This window comes from Tiliqua scincoides, chromosome 8 (genome assembly GCF_035046505.1).
Source record: "Tiliqua scincoides isolate rTilSci1 chromosome 8, rTilSci1.hap2, whole genome shotgun sequence".
NCBI classification, from domain to species: Eukaryota; Metazoa; Chordata; class Lepidosauria; order Squamata; family Scincidae; genus Tiliqua; species Tiliqua scincoides.
In genome coordinates this window covers 58,998,505-59,022,910 of record NC_089828.1, presented here as the reverse complement: position 1 = coordinate 59,022,910, position 24,406 = coordinate 58,998,505, and the positions used below count along the sequence as shown (strand labels likewise).

The 24,406-nt window shown below is 53.1% G+C and overlaps 1 protein-coding gene and 1 pseudogene across 1 annotated transcript in view; one reads left to right on the top strand and one right to left on the bottom strand.

Moving 5' to 3' along the window:
• TMEM132E (transmembrane protein 132E) overlaps positions 1-24,406 on the top strand; it is a 108,924-nt gene that overhangs the window by 75,738 nt on the left and 8,780 nt on the right. The window contains exons 2-6 of the mRNA XM_066636151.1: positions 6,572-7,478; positions 8,727-8,867; positions 18,541-18,733; positions 19,639-19,782; positions 23,412-23,617. Coding sequence (XP_066492248.1) covers positions 6,572-7,478; positions 8,727-8,867; positions 18,541-18,733; positions 19,639-19,782; positions 23,412-23,617 — 1,591 coding nt within the window. The remainder of the gene's footprint in view (positions 1-6,571; positions 7,479-8,726; positions 8,868-18,540; positions 18,734-19,638; positions 19,783-23,411; positions 23,618-24,406) is intronic.
• On the bottom strand, positions 9,675-9,791 carry LOC136659859 (5S ribosomal RNA; annotated as a pseudogene).

Here is a 24,406-nt window from a genome sequence, read left to right as displayed (position 1 = left end):
TCACATGAGAGGTCATGTGTGGCCTCCCCAAGCCTTAGAAGGCTTGATAAGGCCTGCCAGAGGCCTTAGAAAGGCAGTTCCGGTTTTTGCTGAAAACCAGAAGTGTCTTTCTAAGGTCCGGGAGGAGGTGCTTAAAAATTTTGTGCCCCAGGTGCCAGATTGCATAGCTATGCTGCTGTATGATGAAGCAGGGCTGATATTTCTTCTGAGTGGTTTGATCCCAGAGAAACTGGAGTTTGTGCCCAATGCAACGATTGTGGGGCTTTTTCTCTGCTTCTGTAGGATTGTGCTGTACATGCAGTCCCACTCCTGAGTGAAGATCACACAGCTGTGCTCACGATAAGAATCCTCTATCTCTGAGTGTGTGCACTTTGCCACCTGTCTCATTCTCCTGCTCTGTCACTTGCCGAGACCCTCCCTGGTTGTGTTCTCAGAGTTAGGAAAACATTAGCAGGCGTGATGAGAAAAAGTGTTTGCTGGTGTCGCCTCGCGTAACCCCCAGAGAGCAGAGAATATGATGAGAAACATAACCAGACACATTTTGGTGAGTCTTGCCCTTTTGCTGTGGAGATGCCACACGCATCCCATGTCTGAATTGCTTGTCAAGGTTTAGACCTGCCTTTCAGAGCTAAGAACCTCCCAAGGTGGTGGACATCAGTCAAATTGAAATCACAATAAAAGACAAAGGAAAAAAAAGCAGATCGAATTGGAGACAAAATCATACAACAGTCAGGTGGAAGCAAGAAGTCTTTGCCACCTGTTGAAAAGCCTCCAGGAAGGTCATCTGGTGGTCCTCTTCTGGGAGAGAGTTCCAGAGACATCGCACCACCACACATGAGGCCCTGCCCTGAATGCATCTGTGGTGGTAGACGAGAGAGCGGGACTTGTGAGGCTCAGCACAAGATTAGGGCAAACTCACGTGGGCAAAGATGGACCTGAAGTAGCAGGTACAGCATTAAGTGCCAAAACCTCCACCTTGAATGGAACCTGCAAACAAATGGGAAGCCACTGTAGCTGGCATAGGATGGGGGTGATACTCTCATGTTGCCAGGCGCCCCCCCCAGCGTCCAAGTGTAGTCACCTCGCACCAGCTGATATTTCCAAGCTGTTTACGAGGGCAGCCCCATATGCAGCATGGACAGTAGTCAGCCTGGAGGTGACCAAGGGGAGGCCCTATTCCTCTGGCACAGCAGGCACCCACTGAGGCCAGGGAAAGACACTCCTGGCAGCTGAAGTCACCTGGGCATCCTGGGGGAACTTCCTTGAGTGCACCCCTGTTGCAGACGGCTTTTGATGGCTTCGGGGGGAGGTCAGTCTGTCCACAGATGTAATGCTGACCCTCAAGAGTCAGAGTGGGTCAGGCTGGGGCCTGGCTGAGCACCCATGTCCATCGGGCCCTTGGACCATCTGTGCCAGCAGCAGTTGGGGTCATTATGAGTGACTCCATAAGAACATAAGAACAACCCCACTGGATCAGGCCATAGGCCCATCTAGTCCAGCTTCCTGTATCTCACAGCGGCCCACCAAATGCCCCAGGGAGCACACCAGATAGCAAGAGACCTGCATCCTGGTGCCCTCCCTTGCATCTGGCATTCTGACATAGCCCATTTCTAAAATCAGGAGGTTGCGCATACACATGGCTTGTACCCCATAATGGATTTTTCCTCCAGAAACTTGTCCAATCCCCTTCTAAAGGCATCCAGGCCAGATGCCATCACCACATCCTGTGGCAAGGAGTTCCACAAACCAACCACACGCTGAGTAAAGAAATATTTTCTTTTGTCTGTCCTAACTCTCCCAACACTCAATTTTAGTGGATGTCCCCTGGTTCTGGTGTTACGTGAGAGTGTAAAGAGAATCTTTCTATCCACTCTGTCCATCCCCTGCATAATTTTGTATGTCTCAATCAGGCGTCTCTTTTCTAGGCTGAAGAGGCCCAAACGCCATAGCCTTTCCTCATAAGGAAGGTGCCCCAGCCCCGAAATCATCTCAGTCGCTCTCTTTTGCACCTTTTCCATTTCCACCACGTCTTTTTTGAGATTCGGCGACCAGAACTGGACATAATACTCCAGGTGTGGCCTTACCATTGATTTGTACAATGGCATTATAATATTAGCTATTTTGTTCTCAGTGCCTTTTCTAATGACTCCCCCTGCCCCTACACAAACAGAGAGAGAGAGAGAGAGAGAGAGAGAGAGCATGAACCTTCTGGTGGAAGTGAGTCAGCAGCACGTGGCTGGGAGGTCATGAGATAATCCCGATTAAGAGGTCAGGAAAGTGGCAGATCATGGACAGCTCCCTGAGCGCAGGGCATGAGGTGCGGGAGCCGGAGCTGGCTGTGGGGAAGAGCAGGCAGTGGACTGGCAGCTCTTTCCCTTGTAAGGTCGCTTCTCTGGAAGCGGGTTTGGGCAGTGGCAGGGAGAAGTCAGAGGCTGAGATGCACCCTGGATTTTGTGCCCCTGGTGCAATACCAGAGGAGGAGGACTTACCTCTGGGTGAGATGCAGGGCTGCAGAGATGCCCAAGAGACAAACATGCTCAGAGGAGAAACCGGAGGCAGAAACAGTGGATTCTTCAGCAAGACCCTGACCCGGAGAGTGGGATGGCCAAAGGGCAGCGTTTCTGCCCTGGCTAGACGTGGCTGACAGCCATTTTTCTGGGGGTGAGTGGCTCGTAATGCTCGCCTCAAACAGGAAATAGACACAACACTCTCATTTCTTCTCCAGTTTGGAGTGGAATTGGTGCCAGGGAAGAATTCCTCCCCCCCCCCCGCTGCCGCCAGAGAACTGCTGGCTCTCCTGACTCTCCGGCCCCCTCCAGCTGCCCACCTTCCTGTTTCTTTGTTTGTTTCTTTATCACAGTATTTATATGCTGTCTTTCTCATAGTCTCCTGGATTTGAGTCTAGCAAAGGCAGGCAGGTCTGATGGGGCTTTTACAAGTTAACTCTGAGGTTTAATGGTAACCGGCTCCCACTCCACCCACACATACACCACACACATCCTTGCCAGCACATCTCCTGATCATCCGTCTGCTGTGCTATGTGAAATAAACCAGTGGCCAAGCGCAGTATGCAGGGTGCGTTGTCAGTGGCTCCACGCTTGCTCTGGCAAAAGCCAAGAGTGTTGGGATATTAGCAACGACTCTCTGCTGAGAGATTAGGCGGAGACAAATGGCCATGGCTGGAAACGTACCCTGAATGCAGAGCAGAGGCCTGTGTTTGCTGGGCGAACCTGCCTGAGGAAAAGTGGACAGATGTGGGGGGACTTGGTGGCACAAGCAGGGTAGACACCAAGGCAGTGGGGTCCAGAAGTGGTGTAAAGGACTGTACCACTTCAGAGTGGACATGAGAGATGGGAGAATCTCTGTTTCCTTTCCTTTATGCTCTGATAATCAGAATTTGAAATGTTCCGCCCTGCAAGTAAAACTCTAGTGCTTCAAGGGCAGACTGGGCCAGAGCCTTTCACCTTGTGGTGCTAGATTTCTGCAGGCAGATGCCCGCTCCCCTCTGTACGAATGCTCTGTTTCCAAAGGCAGTGACAACCCATTCCTAATCACACTTACCTGGAAGTGAGCCCAACGGACTATAATGGAACTTACTTCAGAGTAGACGTGCATAGGTTTGGGCTGTCAGCCAGCTGTCTCTCGGAAGCTCACAGGCAGACATGAAAACCACTGCTGGTTCACCCTGCTTCTGCTTTGGAACAGGGAGGCCATTTAGTTCTCTTAAGCACCCAAGGAACACTCTGAGGTCCAAGGGTGACAAGCTGCCCTTTTCTTATGCAGGTATACTCTGGGTTTGAATCTTCCCAGAAATGCTGCAGAAGAGCCTGGAGACTTTCCAGGAAAGACCCATCAGTGAGCGCCTGCTGCAGTCGCAGCTTCTCCCTGCTCAGAACTTTCCTGCAAAATCCATGCGAGTTTTTGTTTGCCCCTTGGAGGCCTGCACTAGCTGCCCTCTGTGGCCTCTGAGATGCTCTTCTGTGGCTTTGCTGGCAGCCAGTTCTCTGCGGACCTGGCCTCTGCTGCCTCCCCCCCAACAAGGCTGCCTACCTATTAACACCAGGCAAAGCTGGGGAGTGGCTGTGCCTTTGCTTCCAATGCTAATTGCAAGACAGCTTGCACACACCTCTAGCGGCTGCTTGGATCAGCTCAGGCGCTGCTCAGATTGCCCCTGTTGAGGGAGAGAAGAGGCACAGCAGCAGCTCCTGCTTCACTTGGGGGTTTGGAGTTGCCAGCTGAATGCCAGTGCCAGATATTCTGAGGCCCTGAGGGTCCTGCTTGTCAGATTGACTTTTTACCTACTAGGACCTTTCAAGGTCCACCAGCTGAAGCCAGGGGCAAAATAGTGGTGGGGAGCGGCAGACATAGTATTAAGGAACAAGAGTAACTTTGAGCATGTGTGGAGTGCAGGAATTTGTTTTTCACCACCAGGTCCCAGTCCTTTCCCACAAATATCTACTCCTATTTTTCCTCTCCAAAATTTCTTAATTTCTGCAGCCTAATTTGGAAAGATGGGGGAGGGGGAATATTTTTGTTGTTGTTTTGCTAAACTCCTGCAAATCACCCAGACGTCAGCTGATAGACCTGCCCAAGCAGGACCTAGATGCCTGCCGTTGCTATTGGGGGAAACAGTGGGTCCCAAAAACTGCATCAGAGCAGTGCTCTGCTAGTGCTGTGGCTGACTTATGCACTCAGCAGTTGGGCTGTCTAGATCTCTAGCAGGCAAAAGGTGCTTTCTCAGCAGACAGTGTTGCAAACTGGTGAGCGAACTGGGGGAACACTTGCAGAAGCCTGTGTGAGTGTCTGAGCTCACAACTTCCTGACGAACGAAGGCTGCAAGCTCTGACCGGAACAATTCCTGGAGACTTTTTTGCAGTTTGCATTTTCCCGAAAGGGTCTGAAATGGTTTAGACCTCCCAGGCCACAGGAACAGCTGAACTAGGAGGCCTGGCTGTGCCTAGTGGTCACAGTGTAGGACCTGAGAGGTGAGCCTCAAGATTTGATTGACAGTTAAAAGCTGTTCATTGCTCACAACTCACTGCAAAGGCACATGAATGAAACATTGGTGGACACCTCCAACTCCAGGCATTGCTTATCTGTGGACTGGCTTCAGACCTGGACCCAGGGCTGTTCAGCTGAGGGTTGCCAACACTGCAGGGTTGTCCTGGGGACTCCAGAAATCATCCTCACCCTGCAGATGATGACTGCAGGCGATGCTGGAGATCAGGTATGTGCAGTGGGTGGGGAGGCAGATGAGGCAGATTTCTCCCCACCAGAGTCTTTCAAAAAGCACTGCCACCTTGTGAGGTGTGCAAGCTTCATGTGCACAGTACAGAGGCTGTGAGTGCTTGCACACCTCACACGGTGGCAGTGCTTTTTGAAAGACTCTGGTGGGGAGAAATCTGCCTCATCTGCCTCATCTGCCTCCCCACTCACTGCATGTCCCTGCTGGAGATTTTCACAGGTCCTCCTTAATGGCCTGACATCATGTTGGGGGGAAAAAGTCTCCAGGAATTGTTCTGGTCAGAGCTTGCAGCCTTCCTTCGTCAGGAAGCTGCGGAGGCTCAGCCACTCACACAGACTTCTCCAAGTGTTTCCCCAGTTCACTCACCCGTTCGCTCTCATCCTGAGGCCTTGATTTGCCTCTCACAGAGGCAGTCCACTGTAGGGGGGAAAACCCTCCTGTAGAATTCAAATGTTGGGTGATGAAATGGCTTCCCGCAGCAGCATCGTGGGGTATCCAAGAGGCAGCCACCGGTGAGGAACCCCTCACCCCTCGCCTTTGTGCAGCCGGAGCCTTGAATTGAGCTCTGACACTTTTCTGCACCAAAATGTTTTGAGTAATTTTTGCCAGTCGGACTCCCTCTCAGACTCCGTGATTCATTTGGAGGGTCAAGACGTCCCGGCCCCTCATCAGGCACAAGCGACATTCCTCCTCTGTTCCCATCTTCTTGATAAGACTGTTGGCCATGAGCTATAAATACCCAAACGGCATCGCCGTTACACTGGCAGCGACTGATTGAAGGACGCAATCTGCATGCAATTAGGAGGGTTAATGAAGGTGATTGCTGATTAATAGTCTCTCAGGCTGCCTCTGAGGTTGGGAGATCGGTTTGGGCAAGCTGGGGCCTGTCGCGCATGGCTACTCCTGGGAATGCCAAGGTAGAGCATCCAGATCCATGTGGACACAATCAGCTGTGGGGTCTGGATATGGTTTGGAGGCAGAGCAGGCCCAGTTGCTGGCCCAGAGCAGGCCCAGTTGTTTTCAGGACAGGTTGCAGTTTAGAGGAAGTGGCCATGCCTCAACTGCAGAAGGTCCTAACTTGGGGCCTCAGGTAGGTCTGGAAAAGACCTTGGAGAGCGGCTACAGTCTGCGTCAACAGTCACCCTGAACTAGGCTGACTGACTCAGTAGATGGCAGCTTCAGTAGTTGTGTTGCTCAGTGGTCTTGGACAAGATGTTGGGCAGATGTTGTAGCACTGAACCAGGGGATGGGGATAAGAGAGAAAAGATGAGGTGGGCAATGCTAACTGGTCACTCACTGCGTTCTCTCCACTCTCCTTTTTTCCAGCCCAAGCCAAGATCCCTCCCACCAGCTCGGAGCCCCCAGAAACCTCCCAGCCTTTGGCAGCTGCCGTTCTCCCAGTAAGCTATCGCCTCTCCAACACCCGCCTGGCCTTCTTCCTGAAGGAGATGCGGCTGGCACCGGTTTGGAACGGCAGCGCTGGCCTGACGCGCTCGGAGCCCTTCGTTGTGTTCCAGACCAAGGAGCTGCCAGTCCTGAACATCTCTCTGGGGCCCTTCAGTGCGAGTCTGGCACTGCCCAAGGAACTGCTGCAGCCCTCCAGCACCCTGGAGATCCCGGCCCGCTTGACGGTGAACTGGAAGGTGCGCGCCTTCATTGTCCGCACGCGGGTGCCGGCCAGCCAGCCCACAGCCCAGGTGCTCTTTTATGTGGCTGGGCGCGACTGGGATGACTTTGACGTGACTGAGCAGCTGCCCTGCGTGCGGCTCCACGCCTTCCGCGAGTCCCGGGAGCTCCGGGCCTCTTGCCGCCTGCGAGGCAGCCTGGCCACCTGCCTGGCCCAAGCGGAGCTGCCTCAGGCCTGGTTTGGACCTTCTGCCGTGCCCTTGGGGCGCAGGAAAGCCCCCGAGGGAATGGAGCCAGTTGGCGATGCCCAGCAGGTGGAACTTTATTACACGCTCCATGCGCCCGATGGGATGGGGGAGTGCGGGGGTGACCCGGTGCTGCGGAGGGGAGGGGCGGGGGCGCGGACCGAAGGCCCCACGCAGCACCCGCTCCTGCGCATTGGCAGTCTGAGGCTGGTCCCGCCACCGCCTGCCCAGCCCCTGCAGGAGCAACGCTTGGACGACCATCTCTTCATCCGCCTCCCGGAGAAGCCCCTCAAGCCGGGGGAGGTGCTGAGCATCGTCTTGTACCTGATGGGCAACTCGACCGTGGAACACTTTACACTCAGGTAAGCAGCACCACCGTGGGCCTGTGGAGAGAAATGGCCTGGCTGCTCAAGAGCCAAGCACAGACCAAAGCCATATGTGACCGTGGCTGGAGATGGAAGCAGAGGGGGGTGCCTGGAGAGGGGTGGGCTGCTTCTCCATCCTTCCCAGCAGGCTGACCCTTGAGTCCTGCTCACCTGTGCCTGCTCTGTATACAGGGCTGCCCGGCTTCCACCCTGACATCCCCTGGTCTGGGAAAGGCTCCCCCAGGCTGAAGCCCTGGAGATGCTGCAGTAGGTCAGAGCAAAGGAGGCAATGATCTGATTCAGCTGAAGGCTTCCTGTGCAGTGAAACTTGGAGGGCCAGAGGATTTCTGGGAGAAGTGGCTGCTGCTGGCGAAAGCCCCTCCAGTCCCCTGAGAAGTACCAAAATATCCCCCTCCAGTGTTGTCCCCCGAGTCTCAGGTGCTTGAGAGGCTTCCCAGCTTTGCAACTGAGGTTCTGCACAGGAAGGCGCCTGACCCTGTGATGGTCACTGACATACCCACCAGAGCAAAGTTGCCCCAGTCCCTGCCAGCGCGCACAAGGAGGCTGTTTCTCACCGCTGCTCTCATTTGGCTGTCTGAGCCTGGGGTGGTCCAGCCACCTACAGGGAGCAGTTGGGGGGGGAGCTGTTTGAGTGCGTGTGGGAAGCCCCAGTTTCCCCTCTCCTCTGTCCCAAAACAAGCAGGTAAATACTAGCGTCACCGCCATTGTGAGCCAACAGCTGGTCTGCTGTTGAGGGATGAAGCTTCTTCATCTCAGAAGGCATCAGGCTAGTGTGCCACTCCCACTGGACCTGGCCTGCATCCAGCCTGGGTTCCGTAGTCCAACATCCCAGGGCCCAGAGTCAGGCGAGGGTGGTCGAATGACAAGGACAGCTCCCTCAACTGGAATAAATGTCCCTCTCCTGCCTGGATGGATTGTCCTGCCCCTGTGCCTATGAATCCTTAGCTGGGGCATGCATTCTGGGGACCCCCAAGAAGTGTGCAACTAGGAGGGAGAACCTTCAAGTGGACCTTCAAGAGAACCTTCAAGGAGGGAGAACCTCCTTGGTTTGGTTCTTGCCTTGGTGGTGACAGCTATTGCCGACTGTTTTATTCTGGAGAACAGCTGAGTTGGGGAAAGGAAGGAGGTTGTCAGGGGCAGCCCCCCCCCCCAACCAAACGGAGCTCTGGGTCCTTGAGAAATGGGTGTTCCTCTCCTCTCTCTTGCTCTCTTGTTGCCTGGCAGGGTGAAGGCCAAGAAGGGGGTGAATGTCCTCAACACCAGATCCAGAAACCCCCAGTGGCTGGTGAATTCGGAACTCCAGACGGGCAGCAAACACTCCACGTCGACAGTTGATGTGACCTGGATCGGTGGCACCCTGCCCAGGTAGGACTGCCTTTGGGGCGAGGGCAGATTAAGGGAAAAAAGAAATAACCCCAGGGGGTGCAAAGTGGTATGAAGCACGGAGAAAGTGGACTGAGATACCCCCGTCCCTCTCTCGCACATGAAAACTTGAACTCAGGTTAGCCCATGAAATGGTTGGGTGGGTGATTCAGGATGTACCAAAGAAAGGTCTTCTTCACACTATGCAGAATCGTTGTGGAATTCACCACAAGGTGTGATGATAGCCGCTGGCATCCATGGCCTTATATGGGCATTAGACAGAGTCATGGACAAGGAGAGTCCATCAGTAATTTTTGACCATCAAAGCTAAGTGGAGCTTCTGTATATAGAAGCAGTACACCCCTGCATGCAAAGTGCTGAAGGTTAACGGGGAGAGCTGTTGCCTTGAAGCCCTGCAAGCATTTGACTGGCCCCCATGGGAAGAAGGATACTGGGCTAGATGAATGTGGGTCTGATCCAGCAGGGTTCTTCTGACATCCTCTCGCCTCTCTAGGGGGCACTTTTTCAAGGAGGGAGTTAGTTGGATTCTGGCCATGTTGATGTAATCTGTAATCTTCCACAGCCAGCAAAGCGTGTCTTGATCTCCTTGCAGTGGGTCCCATGGCTTGTAGACAGCCACTCAGTGGCTCCAACAGGCATGTGACATCCCTTCTTGATTGGTACTGGTTGGCAACCTTCTTTGTCTTGAAAGACTCTGGTAGAAGCCTACAGCACCCGGTATTCCCAGGCGGTCTCCCATGCAAGTACTAACCAGGCCTGACTCTGCTTAGCTTCCGAGATCATGGTCTAAGCCTACAGCACCCGGTATTCCCAGGCGGTCTCCCATCCAAGTACTAACCAGATCTGACCCTGCTTAGCTTCTGAGATCAGACGAGATCGGGCATCTGCAGGGTAACAGTTGCTAACATTGGATCTATGAAGCCCAGGTTCAGTAGTGCAGGCAGGTCAGAGTCAGACTATGCGAGGGGCTGGGCAAAGAAATGCATCCTTACTGCCAAATAGAAACGAGATGTGGGGCTGAACTGTTAGCTGTTGGGTCACTTCAACAAGGCAATGCTGGGGAACAGGCTGATAGTCTATGGGGTCCCACAGGATTCCATTCTGCCCTTCCTGCTATTCATCTATATGAAACCACTCCAGGGGCTGAGAACGATTTTGGGGACTTTGAGGTGAACATAAGACAGTTTCCACAAGGACAAAGCAACTGAAGAGGATTAAAAGTAAAACATATTTAAACTGAAAACTGCTTAAACCTCCCCACTTAAATAAAGAAACATGTCAATTATTTCCTTCAACCTGTATTTATTGAGCTGGTGGTGGTAGATACTCACACACTGATTGGCTTGGCTATTGCAATGGCATGGGATGTTCATAGACATTCCAGCTGCTCAGTGAACAAAGTTGCCTGCCTGCAGTGACATAGCTAGAGGGGATGCAAAGCACTAAGTTTTGCAGGGAGCCCCTCCCCTTTGGAGCCATTCTGGGAGCAAAACAGAGGCAAATGCCTGACTCCACTTGCTAGGAGGCTCCCTGCAAAACTTAGTGCTTTGCATCCCCTCTAGCTATGCCACTGTTTGCAGTCCAGTTTTGGAGAGAAGCAAAAGGTGTCAGTTTGGCTTTTGGTTTTTTCTGGTTTTTGTGAAATCTCACAGAGACCCTGGGGACTAGGGCTAGACTATATTAGGACCCTGGGAACTAGGATTAGAACAGCACAGACCAAGGACTGGTGGACTCAACTTTGGATTGAGAGAAAGCAAGCAAATTCAAACTCAAGGAACTTGCAATGGAGACAAAGAGCTGAGATTGTTTCAAGCATTGACTTCAACTCTCCAGCCAGTCCTGGAGGCTGCAGCCTTCTTGATTATTTATCAACTGCCTAAAATCACAAGGTGCTGTACAAAGCAGATAAAAAAGTTGAAGAACTTGGCCTCAGGCTTGAGGTCTAAGAAGAAGCATGAAAGAAAGGAAGGGAAAAAAAATATTAGACACAAAATCCATGTAAATAAAAAACTTTCTTAACCAGACCGGTGCATCTTTCCCTTGCAAAAGACAGAAGTGTTGGGTATAACCAACAAAACTGGGGCCACAGCAGAGGAGGCCTAGCCTTTTGCTTCAGAACAGGGGTGTCCAAACATTTTGGCAGGAGGGCCACATCATCTCTCTGACACTGTGTTGGGGGCCGGGGGGGGGAAGAATTAATTTACATTTCAAATTTGAATAAATTTACATAAATGAATTTATTTGAGATGGTACTTATATGAGTGAATTAAAGTCTTGCAGTAGCTCAAGGCCTCTAAAAGGCCTTGCACAATGCAAGGCCAGCCTTTACTTCTCTGCCACTGCTGCATCACAGTTGTGAAACAGCAAGTAGTGGAGGGAGCCCTTGTCCCACAGCTCAGATGAGAAGTCAAACAGTCATCCTCATACTGAGAGCAGTTGCATTGGGCCAGCATGGGCTCCATCAAGTCTCTGGAGGGCCAGAGGCTCATTGGAGACTGGGGGCTCCCCGAGGGCCTGATTGGGAGCCCCTGAGGGCCGCAAGTGGCCCCCGGGCTGGGGTTTGGGCACCCCTGCTTCAGAAGAAGACTCAACTTGTAGTGTGGAAATAAATGCAAGGAGGAGAAGATTCAGACAGGCATAGGTGCCTCCTCCAAACTGGCCACAAGGCAGACTTTTCTTGTAACACTGGAACCTACTGAAATGAATGTCACTTCGATTCAGGATCAACAAAAGGATGTGCCTCTTTATAGGCTGCTCCATTCACCTGTGGAATGCATGCCCACGGATGTGGGATGGTGATGGGTTTTGACGTCTTCGGAAGGGGATTATACAGAGTTGTTGAGGAAGAGATGTTGATCAGCAGCTATAACTGTGAGGAAAGTAGCTTTCATTTTCAGAAGCAGTTGACCTCTGAAAATGGGGTGCTAGTGGCAAATAGTGTGTGTGTGGGGAGAGGTTATGGACTCCATGCTTGTGGCTTGTGGGCTTTCCAGAAGTATTTGGCTGGCCATTGTTGGAAGCAGGAAGCGAACTAGGAGGCCTGGATCCAGGAGGGCTCTTCTCTTCTTAGAGGGCTCTATCAGTCGTGGTTAGTGATGAGGGTGGAGCACCCATGTTCAGGAGCAGTATAGCCCCATAGGACAGCATGGGAGGTCTGCTGCCTTTGTGCCCTGGCGGGGAGCTTCTCAGAAGCACCTGGTGAGCCACTGGGAGACTCACAATGCTGGGCATGGTGGAACCTTGGCCTCATCCAGCAGGGTGTGTTTTGCTGCCCCAGCCTTAACATAAGAACAGCCCCACTGGATCAGGCCGTAGGCCCATCTGGTCCAGCTTCCTGTATCTCACAGCGGCCCACCAAATGCCGCAGGGAGCACACAAGACAACAAGAGATCTGCATCCTGGTGCCTTCCCTTGCATCTGACAGAGCCCATTTCTAAAATCAGGAGGTTGCACATACACATCATGGCTGGTAACTCGTAATGGATTTTTCCTCCAGAAACTTGTCCAATCCCCTTTTAAAGGTGTCCAGGCCAGACGCCATCAGCACATCCTGTGGCAAGGAGTTCCACAGACCGACCACACGCTGAGTAAATAAATATTTTCTTTTGTCTGTCCTAACCCTCCCAACACTCAATTTTAGTGGATGTCCCCTGGTTCTGGTGTTATGCGAGAGTGTAAAGAGCATCTCCCTATCCACTCTGTCCATCCCCTGCATAATTTTGTATGTCTCAATCGTGTCCCCCCTCGGGCGTCTCTTTTCTAGGCTGAAGAGGCCCAAACGCCGTAGCCTTTCCTCTTAAGGAAGGTGCCCCGGCCCAGTAATCATCTTAGGTGCTCTCTTTTGCACCTTTTCCATTTCCACTATGTCTTTTTTGAGATGCGGCGACCAGAACTGGACACAATACTCCAGGTGAGGCCTTACCATAGATTTGTACAACGGCATTATAATACTAAACATTTTGTTTTCAATACCCTTCCTAATGATCCCAAGCATAGAATTGGCCTTCTTCACTGCCGCCGCACATTGGGTCGACACTTTCATCGACCTGTCCACCACCACCCCAAGATCTCTCTCCTGATCTGTCACAGACAGCTCAGAACCCATCAGCCTATATCTAAAGTTTTGATTTTTGCCTCTTGTTGCCTTTATGGCTTCATTTATCACTTCCTCCAGTTTCTCCATGTGGTGCCATCCTTTCTCCTGACATCCCAAGAGGCCCTTGGAATGCCAGGAGAGACCCTAAGCACTTCTCCTGCTTCCACCCAAGCGTGCCTTGATGTTGGCGCCTTTCCCCAAGATCCATCCTCGGCACAGCCTGACTGGGCCTCCATTCAGTGGTGGTGCTGGCTTCCACTGATAAGCCAAGTCCCATCCTAAATAGGTTTCAGTAAAGCCCAGCAGGGAATCTGGTTATCTCCAGCAAGCAGGCCACCTGTGTGTTGCGCGACTTTTTCACAGAGCTCGGAAACCTGGCAGTCCCTTCTGTGAGGCCTGGATCATGTGGGCCCCACAGGACTCCAGGTGGGAGACTATGCCAGGACAGGAGGTAGGAGGAACAGTCAGGACATGGGATGAAGCCAGAGGACCGTGACAGGGCGAACAGCTCCCCAAACAAGCCTGTTCCTTCTTGCAGAGGTTCCTTCAGCCCCCAGCACGCTAGAATTGCTCCATTTCAGTGCTGGGGGAAAGTATCCAACCCCTTTGCACTTCTGCCTGTCCCGCAGTTGGTAAATGCTGTGGGCTTCCGTTAGGGAGGTGAGCCAGCTGCACCTCTGGGAAGGCTGCCTCGCTGATCTGTGACTATTCTCAGCCCATTCATCAGGCAGAGAACTGAGCTGCAGCGTGGCAGTCACTGTGTGGTCTTGGGCAAACCCTTCTCAGCCCTGGTTCCTCATCTCTAAAACGGGTGCAGTAATAACAATGATAACCAATGTGTAGAAACCTCTTATGGAACTCACTGCCACAGTATGTGACGGTGACTGCTAGTTTCAATAGCTTTGGAAAGCAGATTATCCAATGTCATGGAGAGGAAGAGGTCCATCAATATCTATTAGTTATGATAGTTAAATGGAACCTGCATATCCAAAAGGATATGAGTTTCTGGGGAGCAAAACTGGGGGAAGTGATAGGGACCAAATAGAGAAGCTGGGGGTTTCATTTAGATCTTATGGTTAATAGCTGTGAAGAGACCTCACTTCCTCCATTAATTATCTAATCCTTTTAAAAGCCATCTAAGTTAATGGCCATCACCCCATCTTGTGGAGCCGAATCCCATAGGCTCATTAAGATGATAAACCTTGGAAGAACCCCAGCACTCCTCCAAACACAGTTTGCAAACCACTGGCCTACCCTGTCAGGTGGTCATGAGAGCAGATCCTGCCCCCAGACCTCCAGGGGCCAGCAGGAGCATTAATGCTGTCGCTTCCAGTGCACAGAAGAGGAAGGAGTGGGAACAGACAGAACATCCCTTTGCAAGAATCCCTTTAAATGGGTTCTGCCCTTGGGGCCAATCTCTGTCTCTGCCTCCCTCGCTTCCCACCAGGAAGAAGCTTACCACCGTGGGTGAATCACGGCCTTGGACCTCAACCAGTGCAAGGCTTGGCGCTGGGGCTGAGATTTCTGGGAAGGCGAACGACCCTCCCCGGCAGACAGCTCTTTGCAAAAATGAGCAGGCATCTCTGCAGCAATGTGAAACCAAAGGCACAGATCAAAGGCCCTTGCCTGCGGAAGCTTCCTGGGGAGCTCCCGATAAGCCTTTGTAGTGGGCTTAAGGAGCCCACGTCCTCAAGGAGGCCAAGGCCCAGATGCTGAGCAGCGATTTCTCCTTCTTGGAGATCAGTGGAGAAGGAAACTGGTCAGTGGCGACGGGAGGGGGAAACTCCAGGGGACGGCTGCAGAGGGGTCTCACGGGTGCTTCTGCGAGCAGCCCCCGATGTGAAGTGGTTGCAAGGGCTGGCCCACCTGTGAGGCCAACTGAAACAGTTGCCTCAGGCAGCAGCTTGGCAGGGGCTGATCCTCTCCGCCCACCCACTGCACTGGAAAAGGAAGGACAGGTCTGGGCTGAAGCATCTCTCAGGACGCCCAGCTGCCCACTATTCTTTGCTCCCAGCTTCTGCTCTGCTTCCCTTTTCCTTTTCCAGCCCTGGAGGTGGGAGGAGTAGAGGCTGGTACATCCTAAGGTGTGGGGCCAATGTTTGGCTGGAAGGTCTTGAGTTGGCCCCATTTCTTGTACCTGCAGTGTCTGGACTGAATGTTCTGTGAGCCGAAGGGATGCTCTTTTGGCCATGTGCGTGCACCGCCTGTCCCATGTTGCAGATCCATCCCTGTCCCCACCCTTTCTCGCATGACAACAGGGCTTTTTTCAGGGACCCCTGTCTGAGCCCCACCAGCTTTCCTGCTTGGCATTTTGCCCCCTGCTTTCTGCCACGTTCCTTCAGCCTGCAGCTTCATTTCCATAAGTGGCCCTCTAACATAACCAGGACCTCCCTGGACCTCCCCCACCTGCACGTGTCCTGAGAAACCCACAGCCTACCATTGACGTCCATTGCTCACAGTGGCATAGCTAGAAGGGGTGCAAAGCACTAAGTTTTGCAGATGTCTGTACATGCCGTGCAAGCAGCCCCTCCCCCTCCCATTTGGAGCCATTCCGGGCAGTGGGAACAAAACAAGGGCATTTGCCTCTTCTCTGCGTCTTCTCTGGTATTTGCCTCCATTTTGCTCCCGTGCCCGGAGGGGTCACTTGCATGGAGCGTTCAGGCAACTGCAGAACTTAGTGCTTTGTACTCCCTCTAGCTATGCCACTGATTGTGGGTATCATGAGAGGAAGGGACCAGCCAGGGGCTGGCTGGCTGGCTCTCCGGCTGCAGATTAAATCCCACTTTGAAAAGGTTGAGGCTGCTGATGCATTTCAGAGTGATTACAATCACCTTTGGAGAAAGCCACCCGCTCAAGTAGGACTGCAGCGACCGGCTCTGGAGTGGGGATTTGACATCAAAGGCTGTAATTTGGTGCGGCATTTCCTGGCAATTTTGCTTGGGATGAAGTTGTGTGGGGGCGAAAGAGGTGGGGGTGGAAGAGGTAGGAGTGTCCTAGAATTGTGGCTTCAAGTCCTTTGCCTCTGGTGGTGGTGGTGGGGGGGGTGTTCAGGGCCCCCATGCTGTGCTGCTTGATGCCCAGGTGGAGCTGTCACTTCCTGCCCTGCCTAACGCCAAATGTTCTGATGGGGGGACACTTCTGTACCTGGTGTTTTCTCTGGCATTTTCTTGGCATGAGAGCCAAGAGAGAGCTTTTGCTGCTCCTCCCATTACTTCAGCTGCCTCCCCCTGCTGTCCACCCCACCCGTTACTCTCTTTTTGCTCCTGGACTCTCTAAGAAGAGCTTGGTTGGATCAGGCCAAAGTGGGCCACCCAGCCCAGCATACAGTTTCTGTCCCTGTTCAACGAGGAGGCCCACAGCAGCACAGAAGGCTGGGGCTCTCCTCCTCTGTTGCAGGCCCTGAGCCTCTCGGGCTCCAAAGATGCCTGCCTCTGCAGGTGGGGCTCCCATTCCCAGCTTCCATGCTGAATACAGCTGGAAGATCGGCCCTTCTCCCTTCCATGAAAGGTTCATCTAGGCCAGCTTCCTGTTTCCAGCTGCTGCTGCTGCTCATGAAAAATCCCCTCCAGCAATGTGTGCAGCCTCCTTTCAAAGCTGTGACCTCCCCTCTACCTTGTGACAGTGAATTCCACAGCTTAGGCTGCAGTCCTGTGCACGTTGACCTGGCAGCGAATTCCCTTGAACTCTGTGAGACAATCTGTGGAACTCCTTGCCACAGGGGATGTGGTGATGGACTGGCATCCATTGACTGGCAGGGGAGCTAGAACAAAGAAAAGAAAATATTTCTTTACCCAGCATGTAATTAATCTGTGGAGCTCCCTGCCACAGGATGATGTGATGGCACCTAGCATAGATGCCCTTAAAAGGGGGATTGGACAGATTCCTGGCAAAAAAGTCCATCACAGGCTACAAGCTGTGATGGGTATGTGCAACCTACTGGTTTTAGAAGTGGGCTACCTCAGAATGCCAGACGCAAGGGAGGGCCCCAGGATGCAGGTATCTTGTTGTCTTGCGTGCTCCCCGAGGCATCTGGTGGGCCACTGTGAGCTACAGGAAGTGGGGCTAGATGGGCCTTTGGGCTCATTCAGCAGGGCTTGTCTTTTGTTCTGAGTAGACATGTTTGGGATGGCACTGTGTACAGAAGACCTTCCTTCCTTCCTATGGGTTTTTCTGCTGTGTGCAGATCTGCTGGATGAACCACAACTCCTTACACCTCTTGCCAGCACACCTCTCTACACAACTCTCCTGCCTCAGTAGTTAGTCTGTAGTTCCGATGTACGCCATGCAGTCTTGCAGGGCACATCTATAGCACATCAGAGAGAGTAAGGCCTGAGATCTGATTCACTGGTGCATTTTGTTTAAATCTGAACCTTGCCCATGTCTTTAGGACGGGCTGGCTTAGATACTTGAAACCACCAAAACCTGGAATAGAAAACAAAGACTTTTCACCCCACTGCCTTTCCGGTTTGCATTTTTCACATATTTATGGCTTACAACACCCCCAATCAATGGGCGATTCTTTACGGATGCCAGTCCCACGCAGGCTGCAGCCGGTAAGACTGTGCAGTCAGAAGTCCATGGTTTTGGCATTCTGTGTATGGCGAGGCAGCCAGATCAGGAATCTCACCATCCAGTCAGTTTTACACTGTTTGGAGCAGAGAAGATGGCACTGCCCTCCCCTCTGTGACCCTGGGTGCTGGCTGGCCTCGGAGGATGGCTGGACTGGGGTGCCTTGTTGCAGCACCAGCAGGTTTCACAGTAGCAAGAGGGAGAGAGCAGGCAGTGCTGGTGGAAGATTTGGGGCTGGCCGGGGCGGGGGTGTGATTTTGGGCTGGCACACACTCCTTGCCTGGCGAGGATCTTGACTCGAAGAAAGAAACGCGGTTTTGCGACTTCCTCCCCCTCTCTCTAAAGAAAGGACCCACGTGCTGGAGAAAGGAGCTGGGCAGGTGGGCAGGATTGCTGCCTTCCAACCTGCGGAATGCAGTGCGTGGGTGCCCGGCCTTCTTCTCACTTGACTCTGGCCCACTGGTCACCCCAAACCGCCCCCTCTGCCACATCACCGAGCAGTTCTGGTGCTTGCACGGAACCTCTGGCTGTTTCTGCAGGTGGCTCCGTAGCACACAACGGCGGTGTGACGTTTGCACCGTCACGAGGTCACGTACAGAAGAGGATTGTCTGATCTGTTGTTGTGACTGGCCCGTTACATTGGGCTGAAACAGAGAAAAAACAGACCATGCAAGGGTGACGGTTCTATTGAGCTGTGAAGGCTGACATTAATGACAAGAACTACACAATACTACACACGTGTGTCTGAACCTTTTGGAAGTCCTACCCTGTCTTTTCTGGAGGGAGCGGGTTGCACAGTGTTGCCATCGTTCCTTAGAGAAACACAGTGAGCTATCAATGACCCATGACATGCACCAGGATCAAAACACCACTCTTGTTGATTGGCTGTGCAGCTTGTCTCAGAATCGTGTGCACAGTTCTAGAGGCACACTGTGCATGTGCCTGGCTCTGGGGCTCTCTCTCAATCTCTTTCTCTCTCTTTCACCTTAGGGATGAGGAGGCTTTCTTTGAGATCATGCAGTTGGACTTTGAGATGGAAAACTTCACCAGTCAGTCGGTGACCCGGCGCATCATGTGGCACATAGACTACCGGGGCCGCAACCCACCCCCTGACCTGGAGAAGGCTGTGACGGAGCTGACAGTCATTCAGAAGGACATCCGTGCCATACTCCCTTTGGCCATGGTGAGTGAGCCCTGGGCAGTGTCCCCATGAGAAAGGCACAGAAGAATGAGATGATTCTCCCAAAGAATCAGCCAGTCTTTCTCAAACTTTGGAGCGCGGTCTTTTCCCAAGATTAAACCTGGAAGTGCACTTGACTGTGGTATTAAAAAGACCCCTATCTAACTCCTTCACCCTCGTCATCTCCCACCCTCCCCTTTGCCCAGTTGTGCGGGGCTCCAGGGTGGATCAGGGCTTCCTGGTGCACGCACGGCTGCTTCACAGTCTTTGGGGAGAGCTCATAGAGAAGGGCTCACAGGCTCAGAGGACGTGTTTGGCCCACAGACAGGCCCACTTGTGATCCCTGGCAACTCAGGAAGCAGGTCTGGGAAAGGCCTCTGCCTACCTGAGACCTGGGAGCACTGCTGCCTGCCAGAGTGCACCGTTCCATCCTAGAAAGACCAGCACTGTGATTATTCACTGCAAGGCAGCTTCCTGGTCCCAGTGCACTCTTGGAATGATGATGCCACTGACCACATATTGACCAGGTCGGGGTGGGGGGAAGGTCAGTGCTGCATGAGTTCACCACACTCTAATGGGCATAGTTGTAACCACTTTGGTGGCTTAGATTTCCAAGGCACGCTTCAGGACCTCTTCTAGCACACTAGTATTCCCCGGTGCACCTAATCAAGACTGTTTGTCTTGGAGGATTTAAGCTCAGTGAGAGACAGCATCCATCACTCGCCAGAAAACAGCGCCCCCTTGAGCATGTTTGGGGCTATTGCAGTCCCCACTGTGCTCACCAGTGCCAAAGGACTCTCAGAGAGACTTGCCTGATGGCCACCTGTGGAGGTGAGCAGAGCAGCAGAAGGGAGCAGAATTAGAGGCCTTTCAGGGTGATCTGACCAAGCCTCCTTGCTGACTTCCAGGACACAGAGATCATTAACACGGCCATCCTGACCGGTCGGACAGTCGCCATTCCCGTGAAGGTCATTGCCATCGAGATGGCGGGCGTCATCACAGACGTCTCGGCCATGGTGGGGTGCAAGTCCAGCAATGAGGACATCATCAAGGTGGGTGAGGGAGCTGAGGTCAGGGGAATGGGGTGGGGGAAGAGGAGAATACTGACCTCATCGGAGGACATGGGGAGGGGGAGGAAGGGGGCATCTCACCAGGCAAGGGCTGATCCGCTAGCCCAAACCATCTAACCATTTCAAAGTGGCCACCCTAATTGTTTCTCCTCTACCATCTAATTCCCAATCATTAGGTCCAGAACCCAGTAATGGGTAGTGAACTCATTTTTGTTGGGTCGCTAAACTGACAGGGCAGATTAGGCTATGTGCATCAATGGCTGCTACTTGGGGGGGGGAGCACTGCTGCCCAATCACCATTATAGCCATGCCCCTTGGCTATAAATCAGGCTGATCGAAAATGTTCCGTAGTAGACTGCCCCTGGACATGGAAGCTCCATTATGCTTAACAGAGATCTTGATGCAGCACCATGACTATAATGCCCATTGATAGGCTTCTCTTCCTCCATACTTGTGTTAATAATAATAATAATAAACTTTATTTTTATCCCGCCCTTCTCCCCAAAGGGACCCAGGGCGGCTATTCCCTTCTCAAATGTTCCATTCCCTTCTCAAGTCATCCAGGCCAGTGGCTGTCATCATGTCTTGCGGCTATGAGTGTGACAAATTACAGGTGTGCTGTGTGGAGAAAGGTACCCCTTTTGTCCATCTGGAATCTGCTGCCCATTGATTTCAGTGGGTGACTTCAAGGCCTTCCATTATGAAAGGGCAGAAAGTATCTCTACCCTATGTGTAATTGATGCACCTCTCTTGGAAACCAAAGAGCACGCACCTTGGCCCTTCCTTGCACCAAAGGCACTCCAAATCTCTGGGCACCTTTCCCAGCTTTCCCAGGTCTTTTTTTGCAAGTACGTGAACGAGACTCATTTGCTGCACAGGAGATCATGCTGGGCAATACATCCTCTGGTCAAGCGCCTCCCTGGCCGCCTGGATAAAACCATCTCCTTGATTTGCCACTGCATGTCTCAGTGCCACCATGCAGGCTGAACAAGCACAGGAGCCATCAAGTGCTTCGGAGGGGGGAGGGGCTTGGAGACACTTTGATGGGCTGATGAACTTTGCTTTCCTGCTCATTCATCTCCTTGGCTGCTGTCCCCAGATCTGGGGAGGGGGGAAGGGGGGTCTGAGCAGGCCAGGATGAATCATGTTCCGAGGTCGTCCCTGGCTCCTGTTTTCCATTAAGCTCTTCTCCCCCCTTCCACTTCCGTCGTGCACATGTAAGTTATGTTGCCCGTGTGCAGTGGGGAGGTGTGTGGCAGGAGCACAGCTTACCTGGAGAGATGGAAGGGAGGCCGATTGCTCTGTCAGGACTGTAAACCTGCCCCATCCATCAGGCAACCTGCTATCTGCTCCTGTAAATAATTCAGCATTAAGGAGAGCAGGCGTCGTCGTGAGCGGCCGTCTCCTCGCTTCCTGGGTGTGTAGAGCAGATTGGGGGCATAAACTACAGGAGTAGCTCTATTGATCTCCAGGCTTGAAGGATGCTAAGAACCAGCCTCCGGCAGTGCGAGGAGTGAGCTACAAGGACTGCAATCCCAGGCTGCCATGCTGGAGTTCCAGGGAGAGGCACCCGCCTCGCACACAAAGAGTCACAAATTCAGTCCCTGCTGCAGCATCTCCAGGTGGAGTTAGGAAGAAGACCTAAAAGCCAGTTGGTGCTGTAGACAGTACTGAGCTTGACAGAACCATAAGAGTCAGGCTCGCTACAAGGCCACTCGGGTGTTCCAGGGAAGAGCTGCACTGTTTGCCTGCAGAAAGTTGCTCCCTTCTGAGGAAGGCTCCACAATGGAAGGTGTCAGGGCAGGACTGGTCAGGCAACAGGGACAATGTCTGCGTCAGTCACACGCTGGGAGCCAGTCTGGGAGCTGCTGCTGCTGCTGTATTCTTTACTGCCTGTTTGGACAGCTCCCAGCCTGGCTCCCAGCGTGTGACACTAACATGGTCCCTGGTGCAGGTGACAAGAATTCCTAACCGCCTTTGCAGAATTCCTGAGTAGAATTCCTGACCCCACCGCCCTCCAAACTCGCCTTCAGCTTCCCTGTCGGTAGAATGTGTCGGTGACGGCTCAGAACTCTGGGCAGCGTGGAAAGGTCCAGACCTGCCCCCCACTTCTCCCCTCCTTCCATGGTCTCTGTGAAGACCGGTTTCCCAGCATGTGTTCCTGGTGCGGGCTGGCCTGGCACCTTTGGGATGGGAGTTGCCCTTTGAACTCAGCCTTCTTGCTGTTAGTCAACCTGGAGAGGCCCAGAGAGTCGGCGCTGGCCTGCGCTGGCCACGGTGTTATTAGCAGCCTGGGGGATGCGGACGATGTCGCCATGTCTTCATTTTGATGAATGAGACAATATACAGAGATGCATTCCCGGGCTCATTCTTATTCCGATGCCGAGCAGAGATTGTCTTCCCAGACATGCTGAGCTTGTGTCTCTGCAATGTCGAAGCCAAGCTTAAGTACTCCTGCGGGAATAACAGGAAATAGACCCTGGCTGAGGCATCTCCTGGCGCATGCGCTCAGCCGCTAGCGTCCTCTCACATTCGACTTGCCATACGTAGGGAGTGAGTCCAGGCTTTTGGGACCAACCTTGGCACCGGGGAGAAGTCACCAGGCATCCCAGGCACTAGACTAGGGGGTCCTCATTTCCCCCAAAAAGATATTGTAGAACTGGAAAAGGCGCAGCAGGAAAAGCTGCAATGTTTGGGAATCTTGAGTTAAGAAATGGTGTGATGGGGGAAGACATAATGGAGGCTTCTAATGATGTGTGGTGTGGCAACAGTGGACAGAGAGGGGCTTCTTCCCCTCTCCTACAACTCTACAACGAGGGAGCGTCCAGAAAAATGGATTCAGGACTGAAAAAAGGAGGGATTTCTTCACGGAGAACATAATTAATCTGTGGAACTCCCTGCCACAAGATCTGGTGACAGCTGTTGGCTTAGAGGAGATGGAACACATGGCTGGAGGACAGGTCTGCCTATGTTGCCTATGGGCAGGAGGTCTGGTCTAGAGGGCAGAGCCTCCGTTAGCCCGAAGATAACATCAGAAGGTTGCCAGTTTGAGGCCACTGGCACCTTGAATGGCGAGACCTTGAAGCAGCTGACAAGCCCAGCTGAGCGATTCCACCTGCTCTGGGTGTGAGCAAGAAGCGTCTTGGCTGCCCTCCATGTGAGAGATGGAGCTGCTTGTCAGCCTGCTGGGAGAACTGGAGGCCAGAAGTGAGGCCAAACCAGGAAGATCCATTCTGAAATCCATTCTCAATCCATTCCAGTGCAGAAGCGGTGTGGGGGGTGGGGTGGGGAAGAGCAGGGTGCCTTCCTCTCCTGCAGTGGGGCTTGTCCGGCCCCATTGGGGCCTAGGATACTGGGCTAGAACCAGGCTAGATCCCTTCAGCCTGATCCAGAGGACTCTTCTGATGATTTTATGTTCTCCAAACACAATAAAAAAATGTCTGGAACGGGCTCTATCCCTGTCGTCACTTTCATCTTGCCTGGATTACATTTTGGTTCAAAGCCCTCCCTTTCTCAGTTCTAGAGGCGAGTCGACACACGCCCCGTCCCATGAAGCCCCCCTTTCCTTCCCCTGCTCACCCCATTTCCTCTCCCTGCCCTGTTCTCTGCAGGTGTCCAGCAGCTGTGACTATGTCTTTGTGAGTGGCAAGGAGTCGAGGGGCTCCATGAACGCCGGAGTGTCCTTCAGCTACGAGCACCTCAGCGCCCTCCTGGAGATGACGGTCTGGGTGCCCAAACTCCCCCTGCACATTGAGCTCTCTGATGCGCGCCTCAGCCAGGTGAAGGGCTGGAGGGTCCCCATCCTGCCCGATAGGAGGTAGGCCTGTGCGCGGGGAAACAGGCGGTTGACGAGAATCTGTTGGGAGGACTCTGGGTCGTTCTGCTTGCCTTACAACAAAACAGGAAGCTGCTGAAATGAAGAAAGCTGGGGGGGGGGAGGAGAACCAGAAGTGAGTCGGGGGGTGGTGGTGGAAAGAGTGCAGTTCTGAGCACGTGCTGAGAGCCAACAGGTATGTCCCACTTGGGCCTTGTGCTGTGACAAGGCAGTCAGAGCTTCAGGGCCTTGTAGTGTCTCCAAGGAAGGGAGCCCCAGGTCCAGTTGATCTCTTTAGGCGGCCTGGTCTGGACTCCCCCCCCAGGCTCCACCCTCACTGTATGGAGTCAGGACCCTTGAAGGGGCAGCCTCTGGACTCAGAGCCAAGTGCTCCCCTGCCTCTCTTCTCACCTGATGTCTTGCTTGCGGAAGGTTCCAAGCATGTTGGGATTCTGAACCCCTGGATGAGTCTAGCTTGGGGGATCATCTGTGGGGCTTGCTTTCAGGTTCCTGGGGATCCCCACTGCCTGGCTTTGGTTCTGCTATGACCGGCTCCTCCCCCTTTGAGCCCGAGACTTGGCTGTCACTCAAGGTCAGGACCAGGACTTCGACTCCATGGTCCTTAAATGGATGACTTGTCTGCGACAAGGGAGGGGCAGAGTCGCGGAAAGCTCCCGCAAGGAGGTTGGTGGAGGACTTGGGGGAGAGCACAGACTTGCTCTTTTCGGATGGAGTGGCACAGAACATGCGCCCGGACTGCGCCCGGTGTCTCATTTATTTACAAACAAATAC